This window comes from Arvicola amphibius, chromosome X (assembly GCF_903992535.2).
Source record: "Arvicola amphibius chromosome X, mArvAmp1.2, whole genome shotgun sequence".
Classification (NCBI taxonomy): Eukaryota; Metazoa; Chordata; class Mammalia; order Rodentia; family Cricetidae; genus Arvicola; species Arvicola amphibius.
The window spans coordinates 118,283,841-118,307,771 of record NC_052065.1 but is presented as its reverse complement, the minus strand read 5'-3'; the positions used below and the strand labels follow the sequence as shown (position 1 = coordinate 118,307,771).

At 40.6% G+C, this 23,931-nt stretch overlaps 1 protein-coding gene across 1 annotated transcript in view; it reads left to right on the top strand.

Annotated features, from left to right (window-relative positions):
* Positions 1-23,931, top strand: part of Gpc3 (glypican 3) — a 368,381-nt gene that overhangs the window by 234,507 nt on the left and 109,943 nt on the right. Inside the window, exons 4-5 of the mRNA XM_038317072.1 lie at positions 8,895-9,028; positions 17,189-17,314. Coding sequence (XP_038173000.1) covers positions 8,895-9,028; positions 17,189-17,314 — 260 coding nt within the window. The remainder of the gene's footprint in view (positions 1-8,894; positions 9,029-17,188; positions 17,315-23,931) is intronic.

Genomic DNA, 23,931 nt, shown 5'->3' with positions numbered 1-23,931 from the left:
AATTGTTTGTATTTCTTAGTGTGCTTATTTGTTCTTTGAGAATTTCATATGGTATATTTTGATCATATTCTTTCCCTGCCTACAATTCTTCCTAGATCCTCCCCCTCCTCCCTACCCACACAACTTCATGTTTTTTCTGTTTCTTAAGCAAAATCAATAAACTATTTGTACCTCTAAGATCAAGGTGAAGACAGCTTTTGCCTCCCTCTCCCATATTCTGAAGCTCAAATCTAGTTATTCATGCTAGAACAGGGACCATTGATGAGGTATATCTATCACCCACCACCATAACTTCGTTTCTTAATTACAATTGTAATCTATAGATTATAGATTCATCTGTACCATGATGAATTTTTTTACTTTTTTTTTTTTTTTTTGGTTTTTCAAGACAGGGTTTCTCTGCAGCTTTAGAGCCTGTCCTGGAGCTAGCTCTTGTAGACCAGGCTGGTCTTGAACTCACAGAGATCCGCCTGCCTCTGCCTCCCGAGTGCTGGGATTAAAGGCGTGCGCCACCACCACCCGGCCCATGATGAGTTTTTTTACTAAAGGAACTCAGAATGTAACCATGGACGACCTAGAACTTGCTATGTAGACCAAGTAGGCTTCGAACTCAGAGAGCTCCACCTGCTTCTGCCTCCTGAGTGCTGAACCCCTCTATAACAGTGAGTTATAGATAAATTTTTAAAATAAAAGTATTATTGCAAAATAAACTAAAAAATATATATCTATAACAGTGAGTTATAGATAAATTTTTAAAATAAAAGTATTATTGCAAAATAAACTAATATATGTGTGTGTGTGTGTGTGTGTGTGTGTGTGTATATACTTCCACACAGATAGACTGAGAGTGATATACTTCAAAATAATTATCGAATGAGGATAACCAGGCGTATACACACCTATAATGCCAGTATCTGTGAGGCTAGAACAGAAGAATGATCAGTTGAAGGCCAGCATAGAACACACAGATGATGAGACCCCACTCCCAGGGTTTCTGATAAAATTTGTCTGAGTTTGGGCCCCTAAATTTGCATTTCACATAGGTGCTCAAGTAGACTGACTGCTGACGGTACTTGTTTTAGGACCACAACTTTGAGTCCACAGATGTGGGTCTTGTTACTCGCTTAGACCTCGCCCTATGGCTATTAAATGTGCTATGTGAGTGAGCTTGCTAAGAGATTTCTATTTCTATTAACGTTTAAGAAGAACACTGGAAGCTATTTAAAAGAGACAACAGCAGCAGCACACCAAGGAATAGTTTATGAATGTAAGAACCCCTCTGCCCAGCATTAGCCATAGCTCTGTTGTGTGAGACCAGCCCAAGTCAGGACTGTGACACCCCGGGGCAGGCTGCCAAAGGTTTGTAGGAGCTGTTACTAAAAACCGGGGTGTCTTGATTCCAAATTGTTCTCTCCACTCTAATACAGCGATGTTCTTCAAATTGAAGGCAACGTAGGACTTTCAGTTCCTCCCCTGTCCCCAGGTTCCAATTTCAAGGGATGGCTTGTATAAAACGTTCGGGTAATGCCACCTGATTTCTTAAAATAGCTCGATTCCTAATCCACTGCAAATTATTAGAGAGCTTTTACTTTAATGGCCTAGCAATTAATAATGAGTCACAGTAAACTGTCTGTGGGGTAGGAAAAGAAACCACATTGTCACCAGGTCTGTTCATTATCCTCTCTGCTCTCTATCCAGATCAATCAATAGTTAATTAATAATGATGTGCTTCATCAAGTACAGGGCTATAAATTAATTTAATGCTCATGTGCATATTTTCTGTACAGAAAACGAGTGGAAAAGGTCTGTCATGCCCATCTCATTGCACGAAAATGTATGTAACAATTACACACATATAATAAGGATGGTTTGCTTAGCCAAATGTTTGTTCGTTTCTGTTCATCAGTATTCATTTGAGCTACTTCCATGCAGTTTGTGGAAGCAGTGCAATCAGTTGAGTAGTGTGGCAGATTTAAATCAGTAATAAAAGCCCTGGGGAAATTAACAAGACAAAACATTAACCACAGACTAAACATTAACATACATTAGCATTTTTATTATACCTGTAGAATTGTTAAATGGGTATGGTTACTACTATTAAAAAGTTGATAATTTCAATATATATCTTGTTTGAAAACTTTTCAGATTTAATTAAACAAAATTGTACAACAACATGGTATATGGTTTAAGAGAACAAAGCTCAATGTTTTATTTTAACTGGTAAATTTCAGAATTCTCACACCTTGGCCCAAATGAATTTCATGGGCAGTATTTGTTCAAAGTAGTTCATAAGAGCCCAGTTCATATTTAATTTGCATAATCCTCCAGGAAAATTTATTTCGAGTTCTTCGAGTTTCTAATGAGTCAGCCAATAAACAGAGACTAAAGTTATAACAAATATTTAGCAACATTCCTCAGAAAATGTTCTTTGAGAGCCCAGTTATTAGTTGGAGGGCAGCAGAAAATCTATTCTATAAGTCACCAAAACTGCAAATACCCTCCAGAGGCTCAAGAGTTTTGGTGGCCTTGGGGGTGGCTCCTGAGAGGGATGTGCTGATGTCCGAGCTCACAAATATAGCCTTCATCCCCTGGCAAACAGTACGGTTTCCGAGGGCAGTATAATAGGTCCGTGGCTCTCCTAGTACCATGCCACCGCCCATGAGAACTTTTTGCTTTCTGCTTTTGTTCCTTCCTCTCCTTTTCCCTCTTCTACCACATCCCTTCTTTCCTTCTCTTATAGGCTATCTAAGCTAAAACAATACATTTAGGCAACCCCCACATATATATGGCTAACATTGCGTATTTGGGGGTCAGAAGTCAATGTCAAATGTCTCCTCCATAGCTTGCCAATTTCATTTTTAAGACAGGACCTCTTGGTGAACACACTGCTCCATCAGTTCACTTTGGTTGACTGGCCAACGGGCTTCAAGAATATGCTTGAGTACATGTGGTCTAACCCTCCATATATGTGTATGGAGGTACATACAGCTTTTATGTGGATGCTAGATATCATACTCAGGTCCCTGGTCTTGACACCACAGGCACTTTTAATGACTGAGCCATCTCTCTTAATACCCACATTATATACTTCTAAAGAAAGAAAATGGAAAGATTCCTTAGGGTTAGGAGAATACACTTGCAAAAGCAATGGCCTTATATAACCCATTATAACAAAATCGTTATAACAAAGGTTGCTGGTTTCAGAGCCAGCAAGATGGCTCAGTGGATAAAGATGCTGCTTGCCTCACCAAACCCAACAATCCAAGTTGCATCTTCAGAAGCAGTAGACAGAAAGAGAGAAATCATGTCCATAAGTGGTTTTCTCACTTCCCCGTGTCACATGCACGCAACTTCGTTACACAAATAAATATTTATATCTGGCTTCATGTGTGCGCGCGCACGCGTGCATGTTATTAGCCGCATCCTCAGCCCTAAGTTTCTGTTTTAGATTATCACAACTGAAACTTGAATCTACTGGGATTTTGTTACCATAGAATTATCCTGGAATCTCCATTTAGGAGAAAATATAGGGGATATAGTTAGACCAGCTATCAGATGAGACTGGGGTTAAACCATAGGAATCACAAAAGATTTTGTGGCTGACCCAAGAATCTGATTTCAAGAGGCTGGAGTAAAATATTCTTCTTCTGAACATGAGGTTTAATATTGTTGGGAAAGTTACAATACTTGCTGTCTTCCTTCACTTGGCCAACCAGAACAAAAGATCAAGTCTGAGGAGCTTCCAAAAGCCAAAAGTCAATAAAGGAACCAGACCTACATTAGAAAGAATAGTCTTAGATTTTAACCAAGGTAATATTTGCATCTCTTGACATATCAACTAAATGGCACATGTATGAATTACAGCAAACTAAATATTTTACCTGGTTTTCAAACCTTTCATAGTGATAAGGGGCAACCAAGAACACATGGTGATCTTTCAGATGTTCCCAGCACCTCCGCTGGGTGGCTCACAACCCCCTGAAACTCCGGCCTCAGTGGATCTGACCACTGTGATTGCCAGCATTCGTGTGTTCATTCCCGCATGATGCACACACATAGCTACATGAATAATGATTGCAGCAGTAAATCATTAAAAAACATCCTTTCATAATGATAAAGCTTATTGCTTAAGAAAATAACAAAAACAGGAAGGTCAATCACACTTTCTCCTGGCCTTTTTTCTGATGAAATGGGTCATAAAACATAGAAAGCTTCCTCTCCTAAAGTTGTACAGCCTAGGAGACTCATGCGTGAAATACATGATGGGGCATTTATGTGAGCTGCGCATACTATATGCCCACAGAAGAAGATAGCCTCGCCTCCAAAAAAACAGATACAGCAAAGAATCTTCACAAAAGGACTTTTTCCCCCCAGTATATTCATACTGCGTGCTTTTGTCATCAAGCTGTCTTTTATTATATGTGTATCATTATGAATCTAGCAATGTGTAATTAAATCCTCTCGTGATAATATAGTTATCCTCTAAGAAAGTGATTTTTACCTTTTATTTTCAAGGGAACCTTGAATAAAATATGGCAATTCAAATATTCTTTATTCTTCCTTCATATAAGGTATGGTGGCAGGTAAAGTGAAACCATACCACCAAGAGAAAACAAAGTACTTTTGTGGGTAAGAGGTGGGAATGGGGCTGTACATGAATGAATATGAATAACATTGTGTTAAGTGAAATAAGCCATGAGCAGAAGAAACACACATATCATGTAATGCCTCTCATATGTAGAAACTTTGAAATGTTTTTCCTTTAGGAGTTGAGAGTAGAATGGTAGCGATCTTCAAGGCTGAGAGGAGTTGAAGGGAGGGAAGGCGACAGAGAGCAGCTACTTAACAGGCATAAAAATACAGTGAGAAGGGCTGGAGAGATGGCTCAGAGGTTAAGAGCATTGCCTGCTCTTTCAAAGGTCCTGAGTTCAATTCCCAGCAACCACATCGTGGCTCACAACCATCTGTAATGCAGTCTGGTGCCCTCTTCTGGCCTTCAGGCATACACACAGACAGAATCCTGTATATGTAATAAATAAACAAATATTTAAAAAAAATACAGTGAGAAGAAAAAGTTAATTACAGAAGAGTGCCTGAAATTAACAAATTACTATATATCCTAATACAAAAAAAATAGATAGAAAAGAGAGACTTGGTCAGTGAGCTCATATAGCAAGCCAAGGCACTTATCACAGAGCCCCATCTGAATTTGTTCCTGCACACAGTCAGTGGAGCACACATGTGCATGGAATCATACACTCACACATACAGATACAGATAGATGAATTTTTCAAAAAGAGGGTCCTGAATGTTTCCAGCACAAAAAGGATAGGCATCTGCGGTGACAGGTGTGCTGAGTGCCTTGTTTCATGCCTGGATATTGTGAACATGGGTTGAGGCATCAGTGTATCTCACTAAGTATGTACAGTTATGATCATTTAAGCGGCAAGAGGCAACCCAGTCTCCTGATGCTCGGATAATTCATTTGTTTCCTGTATACATGAAGACAATACGTCTAGATTCTGTTGGAGAGAAGTGGGGCTAACATGGCCGGAATGACTTGCTGCCTGGACTGCACCCGTAGGCAATACCTTCTTAGTTGTCAGGCCTCGGAACCCTCGAGAGTGCTGCTGCTTTTCCTGTCCTGTTTCTGGTACATACATAAAGGCATCATTAGGAATTGTGGTTCAGGAAAAAAAACAAAGGTTTTAAATTCCTAGTCTTTTGATAGAGACACCCACATATCTAATACATTTATTCCAATGACCCAAATTTAAAGGTGGCAGCATTCTTGACCAGGTACATTACTCTATGAAAGGAAATTGGATTGCATTTCTTATTTAAGAGTTTAAAACTCCTGGGCAGGCTATTGATTTCGAAACCACCACTTGAGAGTCTGACTTCTTTAGTGAGTGCCGCTGAAGAATGAGACTACGGTCCTGCAGCAGAGTGTGAGGCTTCTCAAGCGAGAAGCTGAAACGCGTCTTCAGTGGGAATACCACATCTCTGTAAATGATGCTTTTTCTTAGTGTCTGGCCTCAAAATAAGCTCATGCTATTTGCTTCCATATTTGAATGTGGGGGCGAAGGATGTGTTGAGAGGCTCATGTGGGGGCGGGCTACCTCTGAGAAGCGCTTTGTGTGAGAGAAGAATTGGCTTCATGGTAGACCTGCGGGAGAAAATACAGCCTGTCTGATAAGGCATGGCACATATCGGATAGGAGCGGAAGGTGTGGGCAAAATCCATCATTTGTCTTTTACCCCACACAGTGCCTTGAAACGTCTTCTTGATAATGCCACATTTGGGACTTGGGAAGGAAGATCAGACTACTGACTGGCTACTTTGTCCTTTGTCCTTAACCTTCCTACTTTTCATTCAGCTACTCCACTTCCTACTAAGCTGGAATAGGGGGTGGGAGCAAATATTTAAAGGCATGTTCTTGCCCAATAAGAATTCGCTGATACAAAGTGTCGATTTTTCATGGGAAGGGTCATCTTATAGCTATATTTTTCTTTTACTTTTTCTTTTTTGGGGGCAGGGCTTTTTGAGACAGGGTTTCTCTGTAGCTTTTGGAGCCTGTCCTGAATGAGCTCTTGTAGACCAGGCTGACAGCTATATTTTTCAACTAGATAACATGTAGTGATAGATATTTTATTTGGGTATTATATGTGGGACAGGTATGAAAAGAGAATGTGGCCTGTACACCTGAATGTGATATTTTAAACCTTGTAAAACAGACCCTCACATTATCTATGCTCTTCACACAAATAATATTTATTATCTGAATATATTATCTGAAATTTACCTGCATTTTTAAAAAAATAGTAATAAATGCGTATTAGCCTGTGGACGTAAAGTTACAGGGTAGTCTACCAGTTATTTCTGTCTGCATTATAGGCTTTGGAAGTGTACAACTAGGCAGCCCCTAACCTGAAACACCCTACCAAAAAAACTGTCCCAGGCAGGATGGTTTCAGAGAAAACTGGTTCTTTATGTGAAATTAGAATTAGCCCAGGTCGTATAGCATGGCATAGGCACGTGTGAAAATGTCAGTATCTTGCATTCCAAAGTTAGATGGGATGTTTTCCAGGGTCTTGATTCTTTGCCTGTGTTAGACTAAATGATTGAGGATGGCTAGTTTGAACATGAAATGATAGGTACTGTCTTTCATAAGTGGGGGTAATGCTGCTGCTCATTTAAGATGATTTCTAACTCAAGAATTTTCATGGGAAGCCTGCCAAAGCTACGCAGACTAAATGGCATGTGCACCTCTACACGTACATAGATAAGCCAGGAAGTGCTATTGGGCCATCTTGTGTGCCTCTACGCATACATAGATAAGCCAGGAAGTGCTATTGGGCCATCTTGAAACACCCAGAAGTGAGATGACCACACAGCGTCAATGGCTTATTGATAGACTGGTATTTGGGACCCGATACTGTAGTAGAAAATTCCTTCCGCTCACTTAAATTAATTTGCCTAGCATTGTATAAAGCCTACTCTAAACTGTGTGGAGGTGTAGAAGTGACACACATATGACCCCTGTCTTCACCAGATGTTGCCACTACTGTCCCTGAATTTTTCAGTCTATGTATTCACTTGAGCTATCTTTGTTGGTGATACGTTATTGAGATGAAAAGCAGGTATCATCTTCAAAGGAGGTGGAATTGTGTTAAGATTTGTAGCCAGAATACTGGATTCAAAGATAATCAAGTTGATCTATTGTCTGTTTGCTTTAAGCAAGTCTCTTAACCTCCTCAAGCCTCGGGTTTTTTTTTTTTTTAAATCAGTAATGTAGTGTATTTAACATAGTGTCTGGCACAAGGAGCCATATGATAAAGTTAATATTCACACTTATTTATATGTATATCCATATGGAAGTTGTGTTAGGCATTAATCCACAAATAATTTAACCACAGAAATAACTTAGAATAGCTAAGCAAGCAAGTTGGTATTTTAAAAAAAAATCTTTGCCATATGGGTGTGAAAGAGGTATCCGATAAATGTTCTTTTTAAAAAATATTTATTTATTTATTATGTATACAATATTCTGTCTGTGTGTATGTCTTCAGGCCAGAAGAGGGCACCAGACCTCATTACAGATTGTTGTGAGCCACCATGTGGTTGCTGGGAATTGAACTCAGGACCTTTGGAAGAGCAGGCAATGCTCTTAACCACTGAGCCGTCTTTCCAGCCCCGATAAATGTTCTTGAATGGATGCAGGAGAAGTAGTAGAATAGAAAGGAGAGAAAAAGTCTGGCTATCTTAAGTGCCTGTGCTCTTTCCATACAATCCTGCAATTATTTAGTTGGTTCCTCTGATGACACTGACTATAGGGTTGGGTGATGTACTTGCTTCCCTTCAGGTCTTTTTAGGAAATCCAGATGAGCAACTATGCTGACATTTTTTTAAAAAGACTTTGAGCCTAGTAAGAACACACTTAAGAACGGGATGCACTCTGTGTACGGGCTGCTCTTCTATCAAAGGCTACTCAGCGCCACCTCTGAAACCACTCCAGCTCCTATATGAGACTGTCTCAAGTTTCTAAATTGCCTTTTGTGAACTTCTACATACATACAAACAGCAAGAGCCAGGGAAAGATATCAGTAGAGTAAGGCCTGTGTAGAGAGGCCTCTCCAATGTTTTCCCTTTCATCTTAAGAGTCCGGGTAGACTGTATTCAGAACGGGTACAGAACTCCTCATTAGTCTCTGCCCTCCTTTCTACTTCTGGTTCTTTGCCTTAAAACCTTATTACCTGTTTTGACTCTATTAATGACTCTGTTCTGCTCTTTGAGAGGAAATTGAGGGAGGAAATTTCAGTGCATCTCAAATCTGTTTCTGCCATCATATCTGTGGAAGCCCGGTACTATTATATTGCATTTCTTTTTTTCAGATTGGCAAGTTGTGTGCCCACTCCCAGCAACGCCAATATAGATCTGCCTATTATCCTGAAGATCTGTTTATTGACAAGAAGGTACTGAAAGTTGCTCATGTAGAATATGAAGAAACCTTGTCCAGCCGAAGAAGGTGAGAGAATTTTCCCCCTCCATTTCAGCCATTGTGTTCTCAGGCCAAAAATCAGTGGAGCAAAGTTTCTCACATACATGTTGTTTAGTTCTTCTTAGTAGAATGCTTAAGTAAAATCTATAATTTGTCTGTGTTGAAGAAAAATGGTACTATAACTAAGCTATATTTAAGTGTAAAATTTCTAGGTATAAGTATCTAGTTCGGCAACACAGGGTAGAATGAACTCCTCTATTCAGGACCCCTTAAAATATTTTCTGCTTACAAGGGAATTATTCATTTATTTATTACATATGCAGTGTTTTGTCTGCATGTATGCCTGCAGGCCAGAAGAGGGCGCCAGATCTCATTAGAGATGGTTGTGAGCCACCATGTGGTTGATGGGAACTGTATTCAGGACTTCTGGAAGAGCAGCCGGTGTTCTTAACCACTGAGCTATCTCTCCAGCCCCACAAGAAAATCTTATAATTTATTGATCTGGCTTGCAGTTATTCTCATTATTACTGCAGTGAGTTCACCAGAGAGAGGGTTAGCAAGACATTCCCGCCGTGCTCCCATGGCACATTTTACAAAATACTGAGTGTAGTTTTTAAAGTTCTTGAAACAGCAGTCAAGGGCCGAAAGGCAGGTTCTAACTTCCTTTATTCCCAGCCACCCCTATCCCTACTCAGGCTCCCTCCAGCCCTATTCCAGCTGCTGGGTTATAGTTACGAGGTAGTAGTCATGTGAGGAACCCAACACAACTCTTGAGAGAACCATGTTACCCAAAGAGTTACACATGACACCAACCCAATTCCAGAGCTGGTAGGTATTAGTCTTCTGTTGTTGTCTTTTTGTCTTTCTTATTGAATTTTAGGGAGTTTTGAGGGATTGGCCTGTATGAGTAACATCTTAGAAGTAGGCTATTCTTTTTGCTTTTTTTTTTGGTTTTGTTTTGTTTTGGTTTTTTGAGATGGAGTCTTTCTGTATATTCCTTGCCTCCCTGGAACTCATTGTGTAAACCAGGCTGGCCTCAAAGTCGCAGAAATCCCCCTGCTTCCGCACCTTGAGTGCTGGGATTAAAAACACCCGCCATTGTGCACAGCCATCTGGCGACACCGTCTTTTTCTTCTCCTGGTCCCTTGTTTTCCTGCGGTTTCCTTCTTGGTCCTCTGCACCACTTGAGAAATTCACTTCAGTCTGGGCATGGAGTCGGCTTTTAATTGTAGAAACTCTCCCATATTTGACTGGAATGAATTATATGTACATGGGTCTACCATTATTCCTCTGGACAGTCATTTCTCGGACACCCAGTCGTGCTACCATGGACGGTGGACGGTGAAAACAGAGACGCAGTCTCTAGGTCAATCTAGTGGAAATAGACTTAACTATAAGCAAAAGCTAAAGAATTTTCCGAGTACAGAAGCAGCATACAGGACAGACCCTCCACTGAGTACATCTTTAGGAACGGCTTCACAGAAGAAATGGTTTAGTAATTTACAGCTGTCACATATAGAACTTTCTTAAAATAAACACAGTAAAGCAACCCCGTCTTGAAATTGCCCTGTTGCTATGTACACTCTTTATGTATCAGTTAAAGGTTAAAAATGAAATGAAATTAGCTTGTCAATCCAGACACAGTTCTAACTGGGAGGTTGATGAAAGCCCCCCTGCATGGCTTCTGTCTAGTCCGGGCTATGTGTGACCTGTTCCTGTTTACTTTCCTGGGGATACCTGTTGATCTGGATGCTGATCTTCCAGGGACAGAAGAAATTGATAAAGGGGGTGTTTGCCTCTGAGGGTTCAGATATGCTATTTTGTTGAAAGGCATTTTTGAACCTGTTAGACAACTTCCAAATAAATGAAATATTAGTAAAGGAAAATGACAAAAGCTGTAGATTTGAGTGAATGACAGGATTCTTTGGGGGGGAATGCTATTAAAAGGGTCTCTTTGGAAAGAACGTTGGTGCCTTTATACATTCCTCATGGTACAGCCTTTCACACCCTCGAGAAAAATGGATGTGTGCATCTATCAACCTCAGCACCCGTGCCCAAGATCTATCAGTGGTTACAAACAGAAATTGGAAAGGAATGCTCTTGTAGTACTCAATGTAGTACTCAGCTGGCAAGCAAGCTGTCTGAGTCTGATTATAAATTGAAAAGCTCTTTCCTTTATTAAAGTAACAGCACACAAAGAAACACAGGTTTCCTTTGGAAGCCTTCAGAAATCATCTGTTTGTTTTGTCTGCCCCCAACTGGGTACTTTGCAACACACAACGAGTTTTAGAAATAGCTTAGCTCCATTTAAAGGCAATTTTATACTTGACCGGTGGTCTGTATATGGGATGTTTGGTTTGTTTTTTATTTTTAAGGAACACATGCTGAAAATATCTGTTGTGAAGTTTAGAGCACTGACGTCAGAATTCCATGCACTCAGATTCCTTCAGAACAGAAGCAATATGATCACCACAGCCCTTTCTACCTCTAGGATGTTTCGTACATTTGGGTTGTCAGTCTCTCCCTCTTTTGCTCTCCTGAATGTCTCCTCTCCATCACTTCACTTGTCATACTGTATACCTGGTCCTTCTCATATCCTAGATACTGTTTGGTAGAACACATTAGTAATCTTTCCCTTTTCAAATCCAAAATTGGTAGTTGAATAGTCATCTAGCACCTACTCATCAAGCTTCTGGCCCAACTTCTAACCTGTGACAAATTTACAGTCCCTTCACCTACTGGAATGCCCTCTAAGTATTGTAGCCTCCTGTTTCCTGTTATTCCCCTGTGACTTGGTCTGAGGGGGCAATGGATTAGGTAACACTAATAAGTTATATAAAGGGAAAAAAAGTGCAAGCTGATCTCTCAGACCACCGCACTTTAACTTTTGCTAGGCAGCCTTTTAAGTGCAGGAGTATCTTCCAGCCTCCGACAGAAGCGGCCAAATATATCTTGAATGTGTCCATAATTGAGTCTCGGGTCTGATAGATGCTATCTTACCCCACATAGGACCTTACAGCCAAGAGTTGCCAAACCTATCTTTATGCTCAGCATTGTCTAAGAGTTAGGTTCTGATGAGAAGAGGACCCCTACCCAGTCCAGTCAAAGAGACAGACATAATTAAATAATATCTTATATGGAATTGGCGTTCCCTGACAGAGCTATTTACAAAAGAGTGGCACTGTCACAGGTGGAAAACTTAGCAGCCTTCCTGAAAATATCAGGAAAGGCTACTTGGATCAGGTAACTTTTAAACTCATTCTAAGAGATGAGCAGGAATTTAACAGATAAAGGAGAGGATGGTGTTCCAAACAAAAGGGGATGGGAAGAGAAAAAGGATGCTAGTGTCTGGGGTGGCAGAAAGTTGTAGTTCGAGGTTACAGTGGGAACATCGCCTTCCATCAGGATTAGGCATGATCTCACACCATTCCATTTTGGGTTAGTTTGGTCTTGTGCTTTTCTGTCTTTTCAAATTCAAACAAAATGAAACAATGAGCTCATATTACTTTAGATTAAGAAAAAGGGAACCTAAATAATAATCAAACAGTTCAGCATCTGCAGTTAGAGATGAAAGACTGCGCTGTACCTTGCAGTGGTTTCCAATTAGCACTGCTTTGGTGCCTGCCCAAGGAGATCGGTGTGAGAAAGTGCAGGCAGCCCCCTCCTCCACTTTATGATAACGGGGATGCCCTCTCTGGAATGATGGATGCCCGCTTGAGAATATCACATGCACCCAGCTCCAATATTTCCAAATGGCTCGTGCAAAGGAGCCTCATCCTTTAGCTCCACATTTTATACACTAAGTGGAAACCTCAATAAAAAGACCCTTTCCTAAGCAGACAGCCATAAGCAAATGTTGGGTTTATCACAAGTGAGATTCATCAACTGTACTCTTTCTATGTCAATGATATATTAATATATATCTAAATCATATATATATGAATATATACATATATATACATATATATATATATATATGATTTAGTTGTGATTAGAATCAAGGAACATTCCTTTCAAGTCAAATTACTTCTCCAGTCACAGTTTGCCTTAATTCACGGGTAGAGATTCTTTTATTGACTATCATAGAGTACCAACGTAAAGACAAAAATCTGAGCTATTAACATGCCATCTAGTTTCAACTGTCTTTCTTTAAAAAGGACAACTAGAAATATTCAACTTACTCTCTTTTAAAATTATGTGCATGAAGATGCTATAAGACTTTAGGGAAACATTAATGAAATGTGCTTAGTTCCTATGCTGGAACAAGTTTGAGGAGAGGTGACAGGAGAAGACAAAGAAGAGGAGAAATGAAGAGAGGCACAGCAAAATCCGTAGGGGGTAAACTACTCCTGTCACACTCTGCTGCTGTGGTGGCTGAGGACATTATCACCTGTTGTCACTGTCCCTTGATACCTCATTGACTCTCCAGCAGTTTACAGTCTTTTTTTTTTCTGCCTTCAAAAGTTAGATGCCTACATTTATTTTCAAAAGTCCAAGTTTTTCTTGGAAACCAAGAATTATTTTCCCATAAAGTATTTTGCATAAAGTAATGATGTACTCTAACAGTATCCTTTGGGGCTCTGAGGGATTAACCAGGGTACTGTTTGTGCTAGAGACCTGCTCTTAGCTCTCTGAAGGACAGATAGCATGCTGCCACACAAGGCTAGGGGATTATTTAAGAGTCAGCTATTTTATGGTACTGGGTCAAGAACTCGGGACCTTACATGTTCTAGGCGGGTGCTTTGCCACCAAACAACACCCCCAGCTTCTCTTTCATTATTCTAAGATTCCTCTTAAAACAAATATGTCTTGATTTTACTCAGAATCAAGATAATATACCCTGAGAACCAGAAAGAACCTAGTGATAAAAACTACCAAGAACAGAAGGTAGATCAAGACATTATCTCTGCTTGGTAGATCTATGAATGGTTCTTCTCCCTCTTCTTTTCCTCCTCCTCCTCCTCCTCCTCCTCCTCCTCCTCCTCCTCCTCCTCCTCCTCCTCCTCCTCCTCTTCCTCCTCCTTCTTCTTTCCTCTTATCCTTCTTCATTACTCGTGGCAAACATGTGTTTCTTTTAAGTTGATGAAAGTCAAAAGACTTTATTTTAAAAGATGAAGAAATGGACAGAGCTAAAGTTGAAGTTCTTGCCTGTAATCTTAGCTACTATAGAAACTAAGGCAGCAGGATCACAAGTTCAAGACCTGTCTAGAGAACTTAGTGAGACTCTGTCTCAAGAAAATCATAAGAAAGTTGGGCATGTAACTCAGTGGTAGAACACTTGCAAGGCCCTAGCTGCAAACTCCAGTGCCCACCCCAAAATTCTTCTAATACTGGAGTGACCTCGTCCGTACTTAAGAATACCCACCTCAAAACGTGGCGAGATCTTAATCATGTTGCACAAATGTGTGCAATCTGGAAGATGAATTTTAAAAATTGTCCTACACACAAATTTACGTAGAATACAATATATTTTATAGTAACATTTTATCTTTCATTTTTACAATAATGAGAGAATGGGACATGACATACATTATGAAGACATGACCTATTATTTGTGGGGTACTGTGGTGACATGAGTAACATGGTAAGCACCTCGCATGCATTCTCTGCTGAATTGTCATAGCAATCTTGTGACGTAGATGCTCTCATTACTTTCATTGCATGACAAAGGTGATCCAAACTCTGCCAAGTTTAGAATCTGCCTAAGGTTGCAATGCCAGGTAAGTGACAGCGAGCTGGCATTTAAAACTCAGCTGAGTCAGACTCCAAAACCAGAGTTCTTATAGTAGATTCGAAGGAACTGTTCTGAGAACCCAGCCACAGTGATAGCATGGTTGCTGAATGAAATTGTGATCTAACTTGACAATGACCAATTACAAACAAGGTTTACAAACAAAAGCACTCATGCCCATCCTAGTTGAGGAGGTAGTCAATGCGATATGAAGTAGGATAACTTTGTTTCTCTAAGTTACTTACTTTAAGTTTCAAGCCATTGCCCTTTGTTCTAGAATGGGATGCCTCAGACTGTGTTATATTGTCCACATTCTTTGCAGGTTCCCTAGATGGTTATCTTGACCTTCCAAGGCAGTATTCTCCTAGCCTGGAGCAGGAAGTCTTAGGTTATTGTAGTCCCTGTCCCTGTGACATTAGGTAGAACCGCATTTGATTCTTTCTCAACTTGCCAATTATCTTTACGATCAGCCAGAAAAAGCTCCAAGGGTTGAAAGGCAGGGGGGAATTTAGGTTCTCTTTGTTTTTAACTGATAGGGATATCAAGGTGGAAGGCCTCTGTATGGGCCCCATTTTTCTTGTCCCATTCCATGTTCATGAGAGTGTGTATGGAGGTAGGAGGATGCCTAAGGGAAACTCTTTCATTAAAACGAAGGCCATCATTTCCCCTAAACTAATGCCCACTTTCCATTTCCTCGTGGAGTAGGGGGAATTACTCCACTTCAGCCTTTAGTCTTTCAGCTTCCACTCTTGGGAACTGGATTATTACCTTGTAAAACAGAACATCTCTCCTATTAGCCGTTAATTGAACCCATCTTTCTCCTCTTGAGAAACTGTAATGTTGACTTTTATTTTCAGAGCTCTGTATTGAGCCTCTCTTCTCTTTGGAGATTGACGGTGCTCAGCTGCCAGGCATAGGCTGGGAGGTGGGCATGGACACAGCACGAAGCAAGTATTGGGGTGGCCGGCATTATATATGCTGCAATAACCTTTTCTGGTTGCCCTGTCCATCACCCCTGCTTTCCTGTGTCCTAAGCTTATGTAAATATGTACAGAAAACTATTTCTTCTGATCACATACACACACACACATTAAATGAAATAATAGTTCTATGGTAAATAGAAAATGGCATGAACTTTCCACCAGCCCTTCATTTCCACCAGCCTTCCAACTTCAGCTGGATCTGAGAGCACCTCCTAGAAGGCATTATTGGGCTCATGACGTCCACCACCCCTCAAATGGCAGTCACACTTGTGGCTCCTCCAAAGGCCTGTGCGTCAGGGCAACTCCATTCTTAGCCTGCAGACACTGTTGAGTAATGGATTCCCTGTCAGAAAATTCCCTGACCAGTATAGGATTGAAGAGCAGTATTGCTTTTCTATCAGGGTACCACTGTGAAAGTACAGCGTGTTTTTTTTTAGTTTATTATTGGACATCTATTATAGAAATATTTAAGTGTGTGGTGGCGCACGCCTTTAATCCCAGCACTCGGGAGGCAGAGGCAGGTGGATCTCTGTGAGTTCGAGGCCAGCCTGGTCTACAAGAGCTAGTTCCAGGCCAGGCTCTAAAAAAGCTGCAGAGAAACCCTGTCTCGAAAAACAAAACAAAAAAAAAAAAAACCAAAAAAAAAGAAATATTTAAGTGTTTCATAAACATATTCATGTATTCGGTCTGATAACTTATGTTGTATATGCATGTATAACTGAAACAGGATAAGCAGGCCAAAAGTCTTGGTAGAATTTGTATCTGTGTGTTTATACACATTTGCATATGGTGTGTGCTCTCTTATCATAAGCAGCATAGAAATGAAAGCAAGTGAATAATAATATATGCTAGTATAGCCCTCTCCCCTTTGCTCTGCCTCTCAGGAGAAACAAAATACAGACAAAGAGCAAAGCAGCCTTCCTCCTCTGAGCAGATGCGCGTGGGTTTCCCTGACTGTATAATCAGGAGAATTTCATAGAGCTTATAGTGTTCTGAGCACCCTGTCATTTTTTTTTTTTTTGGATCTGCAGCCATTATCCAAAGCCTATATGGAAAGGGGCCATCTCTAGGGTAATAGCGTTGTAAATTACAATCAATGCACTCAATTACACTCAGAAACCAAAAGATATGTAATATGCCGGCGTGCCTCATAATCAGCACCTTTGAGAGTGTAGGTAACAGCATTCTGAACAACAACAACAAAAAAAAAGCTGCCAAATGTGTGTGGGAAAATGGATGTTGGAATTAAATCATCCTCTTGATAGGAACAGCACCTTCTATGGAAGGCAACCTTCTCCCACCCCCTTTTTTTAAATGCTACATTGTGGCCTTGTAGCTAAGAATGTTTTAAAAAATCATTTATTGTTCTAATCAGTCTGGCAGAGCTTTTCTGTCATGCTGATAAGGAAATTAAACTTTTCTCATACTGTGCTTACTTGCCTCTGATGCACAGATGTGTTGTTTTCCTTTCAGGGAACTGGTTCAGAAGTTGAAGACTTTCATCAACTTCTACAGTGCTTTGCCTGGCTACATCTGCAGTCATAGCCCCGTGGCCGAAAATGATACCCTGTGCTGGAACGGACAAGAACTTGTGGAGAGGTAATCTTTTGCGAACGTTATCTATAGTAACATTTGAGGGCTAATCATATCCAAAGCCTGAATAAATTACTCCTTCCTTTATTAACGTCATAAGAAAAATTTCTCCACAAAACATATCTGGAAGCATGTCTGATGATCCAAATGTAACTTGTAGCTCTCAGAGAATTTACTAGCTTTAAAGCCCATACGGAGTTAACATATTTAAGGGATATTTCTCCGAGTATAAAGCATATGGTGATTTTTTTTTGTCTTTGCTTTTTTTCAACTTGTCACCATGTGGACCATTATTGATTCTCTTTGAAACAATCTTAACAGTTAGCAATTGAGTGCTAACTGCTCTCAATTATTGAGAGTTAACTGTGCATTGAACATGCACAGTCATTTGTATATATTCTCCTTCTTTGCAACAACCCTATGAAATGAATACTAAAGATGAAGAAATAAGAAGGAGAGGGAAAAGAAGAGGACCATTTCACAAGTTGGCCAAAAATGTTTGGTCATTTTAGGGCTTTTAGTGTAACCTATACTGTTATGACATCATTTATGAAGAATTTTCTCATTACTGACCCCAAAAAGAAAATACTCATTTATTCCACAAATATTTACTGAACATCTTGTTAAGTGCCAGGCATGTGGAGTTGGACACAACAGACAAGTGATCCTGTCCTCTTGTTCGAGGCGGCTAATGGTTCCTAATCTCCACTGCACTGCACAAAGAGGTCTACCTTGCTTGTAGCGTGAAGTGAACCGGGTAGAATGCTTAGGAGCCTAAGCCATGATGTTGAAGACCTGCACGCTTTGGAAGCTAAGAGGAGAGTATAGAAGATACTTGACACAGCCTTCTGAGTCTTTTCACGGACGCTCGTGGAAAGTGGCTTAATCGCCCTAGACCAGTGGTTCTCAACCTGTGGGTCCCCTTTGGGGACTGCATCTCAGATATTTACATTATGATTCATAACAGCAGCAAGAGTACAGTTATGAAGTGGCAACAAACTAATGTTATGGTTGGAGATCCACAACGTGAGGAACTGTATTAAAGGGTCACAGCGTTAGGAAGGTTAAGAGCCATTAGCTCTCTGTGGCTTTCTTTCTTTGTTCAGTCCTTTATACCCTCAACATTTATATTTTCCTTTGTTTTTATTTTATAATTTTTGAGACCTTCATATATCATTCCTGTCTCCTTCTCCTCTGTCATCTCCTCTTGTGTCCCCCCTCCCACTCCCCAATTATTTTTACTTCTTCTTTGATTATTTTATTTATTGGTTTAGGTTTCTTATTTTTTTATTTTATACGTATGGCTATGTTGCCTGTATGTATGTCTGTGCACCACATGTATGCCCGATGCCTGCAGAAGCCAGAAGAGGGAGCCAGAGATCCCGGAACTGGAGTTACAGGTGGTTGTGAACTGCTATGTGGGTGCTGGGAACTGAAGCTAGGTCCTCCACTAGAGCAGCAAGTTCTCTTAACTACTGAGCCACCTCTCCAGCCCCTTCTTCTTTAATTACTACTGTTGCATATGTAGATTGGTAGAAAGAGAGAGACAGAGATTGATATACTGTATGCTAACCTGATCTTGTGTAACAGGCCTATGACCACAGATACTCTGGAAGTTAAGACAGGAGATTCAAGACCTGCCCAAGTTTCAGAGATACATGTTAGGTACAAAGCTAGATGCTATGGATACAAGGGGAAAAATGCATGTTACGTTCTTTGAAGAGCTTACATCCCAGTGGGCTCTGACCCTAGGACAGAAGATGGTGAAATGAATGTGCAATATAGTCTAATGGGCAGAGGAATATTCTGGATTAAAGTGAGCTTGGGTTTGCATTGTAGTTCTGTGTCTTGGCTTGGGGTGGGGGTGGGGTCACTAAACACAGAAAGTCTCCAGGTCCTTTTCTGTAAGGGAAGGGCATTTTACAAGGTTGCTTTGACTTTTAAGTGAGGTCAGATATATAAAACTTTTAGAAGACTAGAACATACTGGAAGCCCAATTCATGTTTTTTTGTCCTCCTTTCCCCTCTAACTCTTTACTTCACAATACAAGATAAAATACATGCCCCCAAACAGCCTGTTTCTCATCTAAGTGATTTTACTGACAGGAGACTCAAGAATGAAATTGCATGCCACCCTGGATGATGGACTGAACTCGGGTGGAGATAGACTCCCTTGGAGAAACTGTGAATGAGGCTGGAGGGATTAATGGCGCCGTGCGCATTCTCGCTCTGGAGAAACATTGTGTATTTGTCATCCTTAATGGTCAAGAGTACTAAGTAGAACCATGAAAATGTACTTAACTGTTATGGCATTTTTTTTAATTGCCAAGAAAAGACATCTGGTACTGGCTTTATAAAAAGCTTATTCCCCCCCCTCTCTCTCTCACATACACACACACACACACACGATATAGTACTTTGAAAACTCCCACAAGTCAAATGCAGCTCTTATATAAACTTGATGAGCAAACACCCTAGTGACTTGTCCCACTGCTATAATAAAAAGAGAGAAAGCAATTCTTAAATACTGAAGTAACATATACGCTAACAGTGCTCCCATATTAAAACAGATATTTAACTTACAGCATATTTAATAATGTGCTCATTCATTTATTTTACTCTAATATTTGAACACCTCCTACGTATCAGCCCCTCTATTGCTTTCTTCATTGTAATTGTTAAAGTACTTGTAACCACACCAGACCCATCTTCTAATGCTTGAAGAAAATAATCTGAAGGTCTAGTTTCAGCTTTCTCAAAACAATACTTTCCCGTGTGAAGGTATTTGAATGAGCAAGATATTTTACTGTGTTCTGCTCGTATTCACCGCTTCATAGCTGGTAGACATTTGTGAAGGATACTGCCTTGGAACCAGGAAAATTAAGAGACAATTTCAGAGTTTGTCTTTCCGGCTTTCGCCTGGCTTTCAGAACTTGTATATGTTTCATTAGCCGGCTCCATTGATTTATTTTATGTCTATTTTTCAGCAGTGGAATGAATAGTATGGTCCAGATCCTGATGCATTTGAACGAGTGTGGAAATTAGTCAAACACACTTCTTTCTCTCTTTTCCCTTTTTATTTCAGTCAGGGACCACTGCCTAAACAATGGTGCCACGCACATTCAGGTCACGTCTTAACCAGTCAGTTAGTCCTCCGCAGACCTACCCAAAGGTATACTTCATTTAATGCTCTAGGCGTTTCTTAATTCAGTCATGTTGACCATCAGATTTAACCATCACAATGGTAAACTAATTTTAACTAATGGTGAATCTCCAGGGCTATAACTGACAGGCTTATTGATATATCTATATACAGTGTAGGAATTAGGGCTGTAGCTGCATATGCAATTATCAAATGTGGAAAGTACCTCTGAAGAAAATTAGTCAACAAATACTTTAGAAAGTAGAAGATAACAAGGGTTACAGTAGACAGTACAAATACACTTTGGTGGGGCTAGTCTGTTCTTGATATAGGGTATCACTGTGTAGTGCTGGCTGGTTTGGTGCACACTATGTAGACCAGGCTGACCTTGACCTCACAGAGATTAGCCTGCCTCTCCCTCTGCATGATATAATTAAAGGCATAGGTCACCCCACCTTCCCACTTTGAGAAATCTGTTAACTGAAAAAAAAATGCAGTCCGTGGTATAGGGACCAGATCCTCATGTATGTTAGACAAACATTTTACCACTGAGTTTAAATACCAAACCCTTGTTAGTTGAATTTTATTGAATTTTCTTTCTTTTACTACCTTACTGTATTAGACAGCAGAATAAAATAAACACTGTACTATGGAGAAAAGTTACTCAATTCTTATTTTTACATCTGAAGTATTTATTTTTTTTTGAGACAGCTTTTGTTGTTACACACTATCCAAGAGCAAAAGATAAAAAAAAAGAAGGGAAGAAGAAAGAGAGGAAGGGGAGAAATAGCATATTTGCAGACAGAATAAGGCTAATATAAACCAGGAATCGACTCCTCCTTGCTTGGTAACCTGGGGTTATAATTAACCTGTACTTGTATTAGTGACCTAATGCAACGATGAGACTGGGGAATAGTGCCAAACTCAATTTTTAAAAAAAAATTCCTCAGCAATGTACACTTAATGATATAAAATTCTTTAGCCTGAAGACATGTGTGCCCTCCATTCACGTTCTTTATAAAGATTAGCGTTCCACTCCTTTCTCATCCGCAGTGAAAAAAACCTCTCACAGAATGTATGATTTAATTTAGTCTTCAATAGCCGTCTCTCCTTCGTACTATCAAACGGGCTATATCACGACCATCTTTATAGATTCGGTTTGGATTCCTTGGAAAATATTTTCTTTTTGAAAGTCGAAACTCCTGACAGAGGGTGAGACTTAATCATTGGAGCTACTTATCGAAATGAAAAATACAGATGATGGGAAACCCGAGCAGTGTTCCTGTCTGCTCAGTAATCAGTGCCCCTGCTATCTAGGCTTACATACCGCTCCACTTCTAAAGAGTTAAGGGGGCCATTTTCTCTGCAAATAAGGGCAATTTGGGTTCCTTTCTGTTTTTATCTCCCGAATGCAATCAGCTGAAGGAATGTTTTCCCGGACCTCATCTCAGTGAGTGCCACTACCCCCTAGCGTTTGTTCTTCCCACTTCCCTACTGCCCCCCACACCCGATGTTTAGCTTTAGATAGCTTGAGATTTCAGGATTTATCCAAGAAGTCTTCAGATTAACAGCCTTGGCTCAGTTGAGCCCCCTACCTACAATTGCAGAAGACAGAAATTCCTCCAGCTTTTGCCTTTGTGAGCCAGAAATTTCAATTAGGGAGTCATGTAGACCAAGAGACGAATAAACAACCTCACCAAATTCACCGTGGGATTAGCAATAGTTAACTCTGGGGCTTGACTGCACTGCCCTGATAACACCTAGATGAAGATCAAATAAATACCTTAGCGACTGTTCTTCAGATACCCACGCAGATAAGGCAAGTGTCGGAATAACTGACTGACATCTTCATTATTTTTCTGGAGAGTTTGTACTAGGTGAGCCCAATTTTACTCTTTAATCGCGTTGATATTTAATGGCTTGTAATGGGGGTGGGGGGGCAGCAAGATGACTCAGTGGATGAAAACACTTGTTCAAGCCTTACAACTTGAGAGTCTACGGTGGATCCAAAGAACCAACTCCTGAAAGTAGGTTCTCTGACCTCACGTGTATGCCCACACTCATACAGCCGAGACGGTACTGTCTCATTGCCCAGCTTCATCTCCGTTTCTTTGGAGTCCTTCCCTCCTGAGTCTTCTCAGCCCTGGGTATACACTCAGTTTGCCTCTCTTAGTATGCCTCCTAGAAACATGGAGGGTGACCAACAATGTGGAGACGACCACTTGAACTGTACCTTGTAGTTGATGCCTTCGTTCACTTTGATCCCTCCCTGGCATCTCCTGTTGCCCCTTCGTGACATACCTGGGTGGGCCGGACCTCACTCCTGGTGTCAGTTCCAAGAACGAGCTGTTATCTTTTCTGACTGACAGTTTAACGTGGTTGCTTTTGTCTGTGGGAAATCTGTATTCATATTGTGCCTGGGCTGACTTGGGCTTTCTATAATGGCATCCCTCATTAGAGAACAAACTCCCTGAGATCTGCGGAAGGCTAATTACAGAGAGGGCGCCTTTGCTCTGTGCTTTGCAATCTTTGCATTTCAACTGAGAAATTATATACACACACACGCACTGTGAATTCTCCTTCTGATTTCCAGTGATCAGCCAAACCTTCTTATGTTTCAAATGGCTTGCCGGGATTTCTCAGAGAACTGGAAAGGCAGAAGTGTGGATAGGCAACAACTCTAGTTCTCAGAGACTTGTTTCCTTGTCTCCTTGTCTCGAACCCTTATAGGTTCTTCGAAAAGTGGAGTAAGGAGAAATTCTCAGTTTTAAAGTTTATTTTAGTTCGTGTGTGTGTGCGTGTGTGTGTGTGTGTGCGCGTGTGTGTGGTGTATGCACATGAGTGTGTGATGGAACACCCACATGCATGCAAATGTTTAATATCCTCCTCTATTGCTTTCTGCCATATTGCCCTAAGACGGGCTTTCTCACGGAATTAGAAGCTCACCGTTTCACTGAGGCTGGCTGGCCAGTGAGCTCCCATGACCCACCTGTCTCTGTTCTCCAATTCTGGGCATTTCAGGCATTTACAGCCATCCCTGGCTTTTTCTGTGGGTAATGGATTTAAATTCAGATCCCCATGCTTACAGAGCAAGCACGCTTACCTACTGAACCATCATCTCCCCAGCCCCGGCCTTTTATTTTCTTCTCTGCTAGATTAAAGGGCTAAACTGTGGCACATCGACAGGTAAGGATGAATGAAGGAGATTTTAACCCCCATTTCCTGACACATACTGCAAAGTGCTTTTCAAAAATAGCTTCATAAGATAGCTTATGCTCTTCTGTGATCGAGGAAAGGCCATAGAGGATACATGACCCTGCTTTTATATTTCTGGTGTTTAAAAACCGCTCTTTTTTTGAGGACTTCGGGGTGAGGATAGATGTCTAGAGCTGTCAACTATCAAGTTGGTTTGCATAGCAAGAGGAAATGGTCTTCGATCATCAAAGGAATTAAGGAAAGACTTGCATGTCATAGTATGTGTA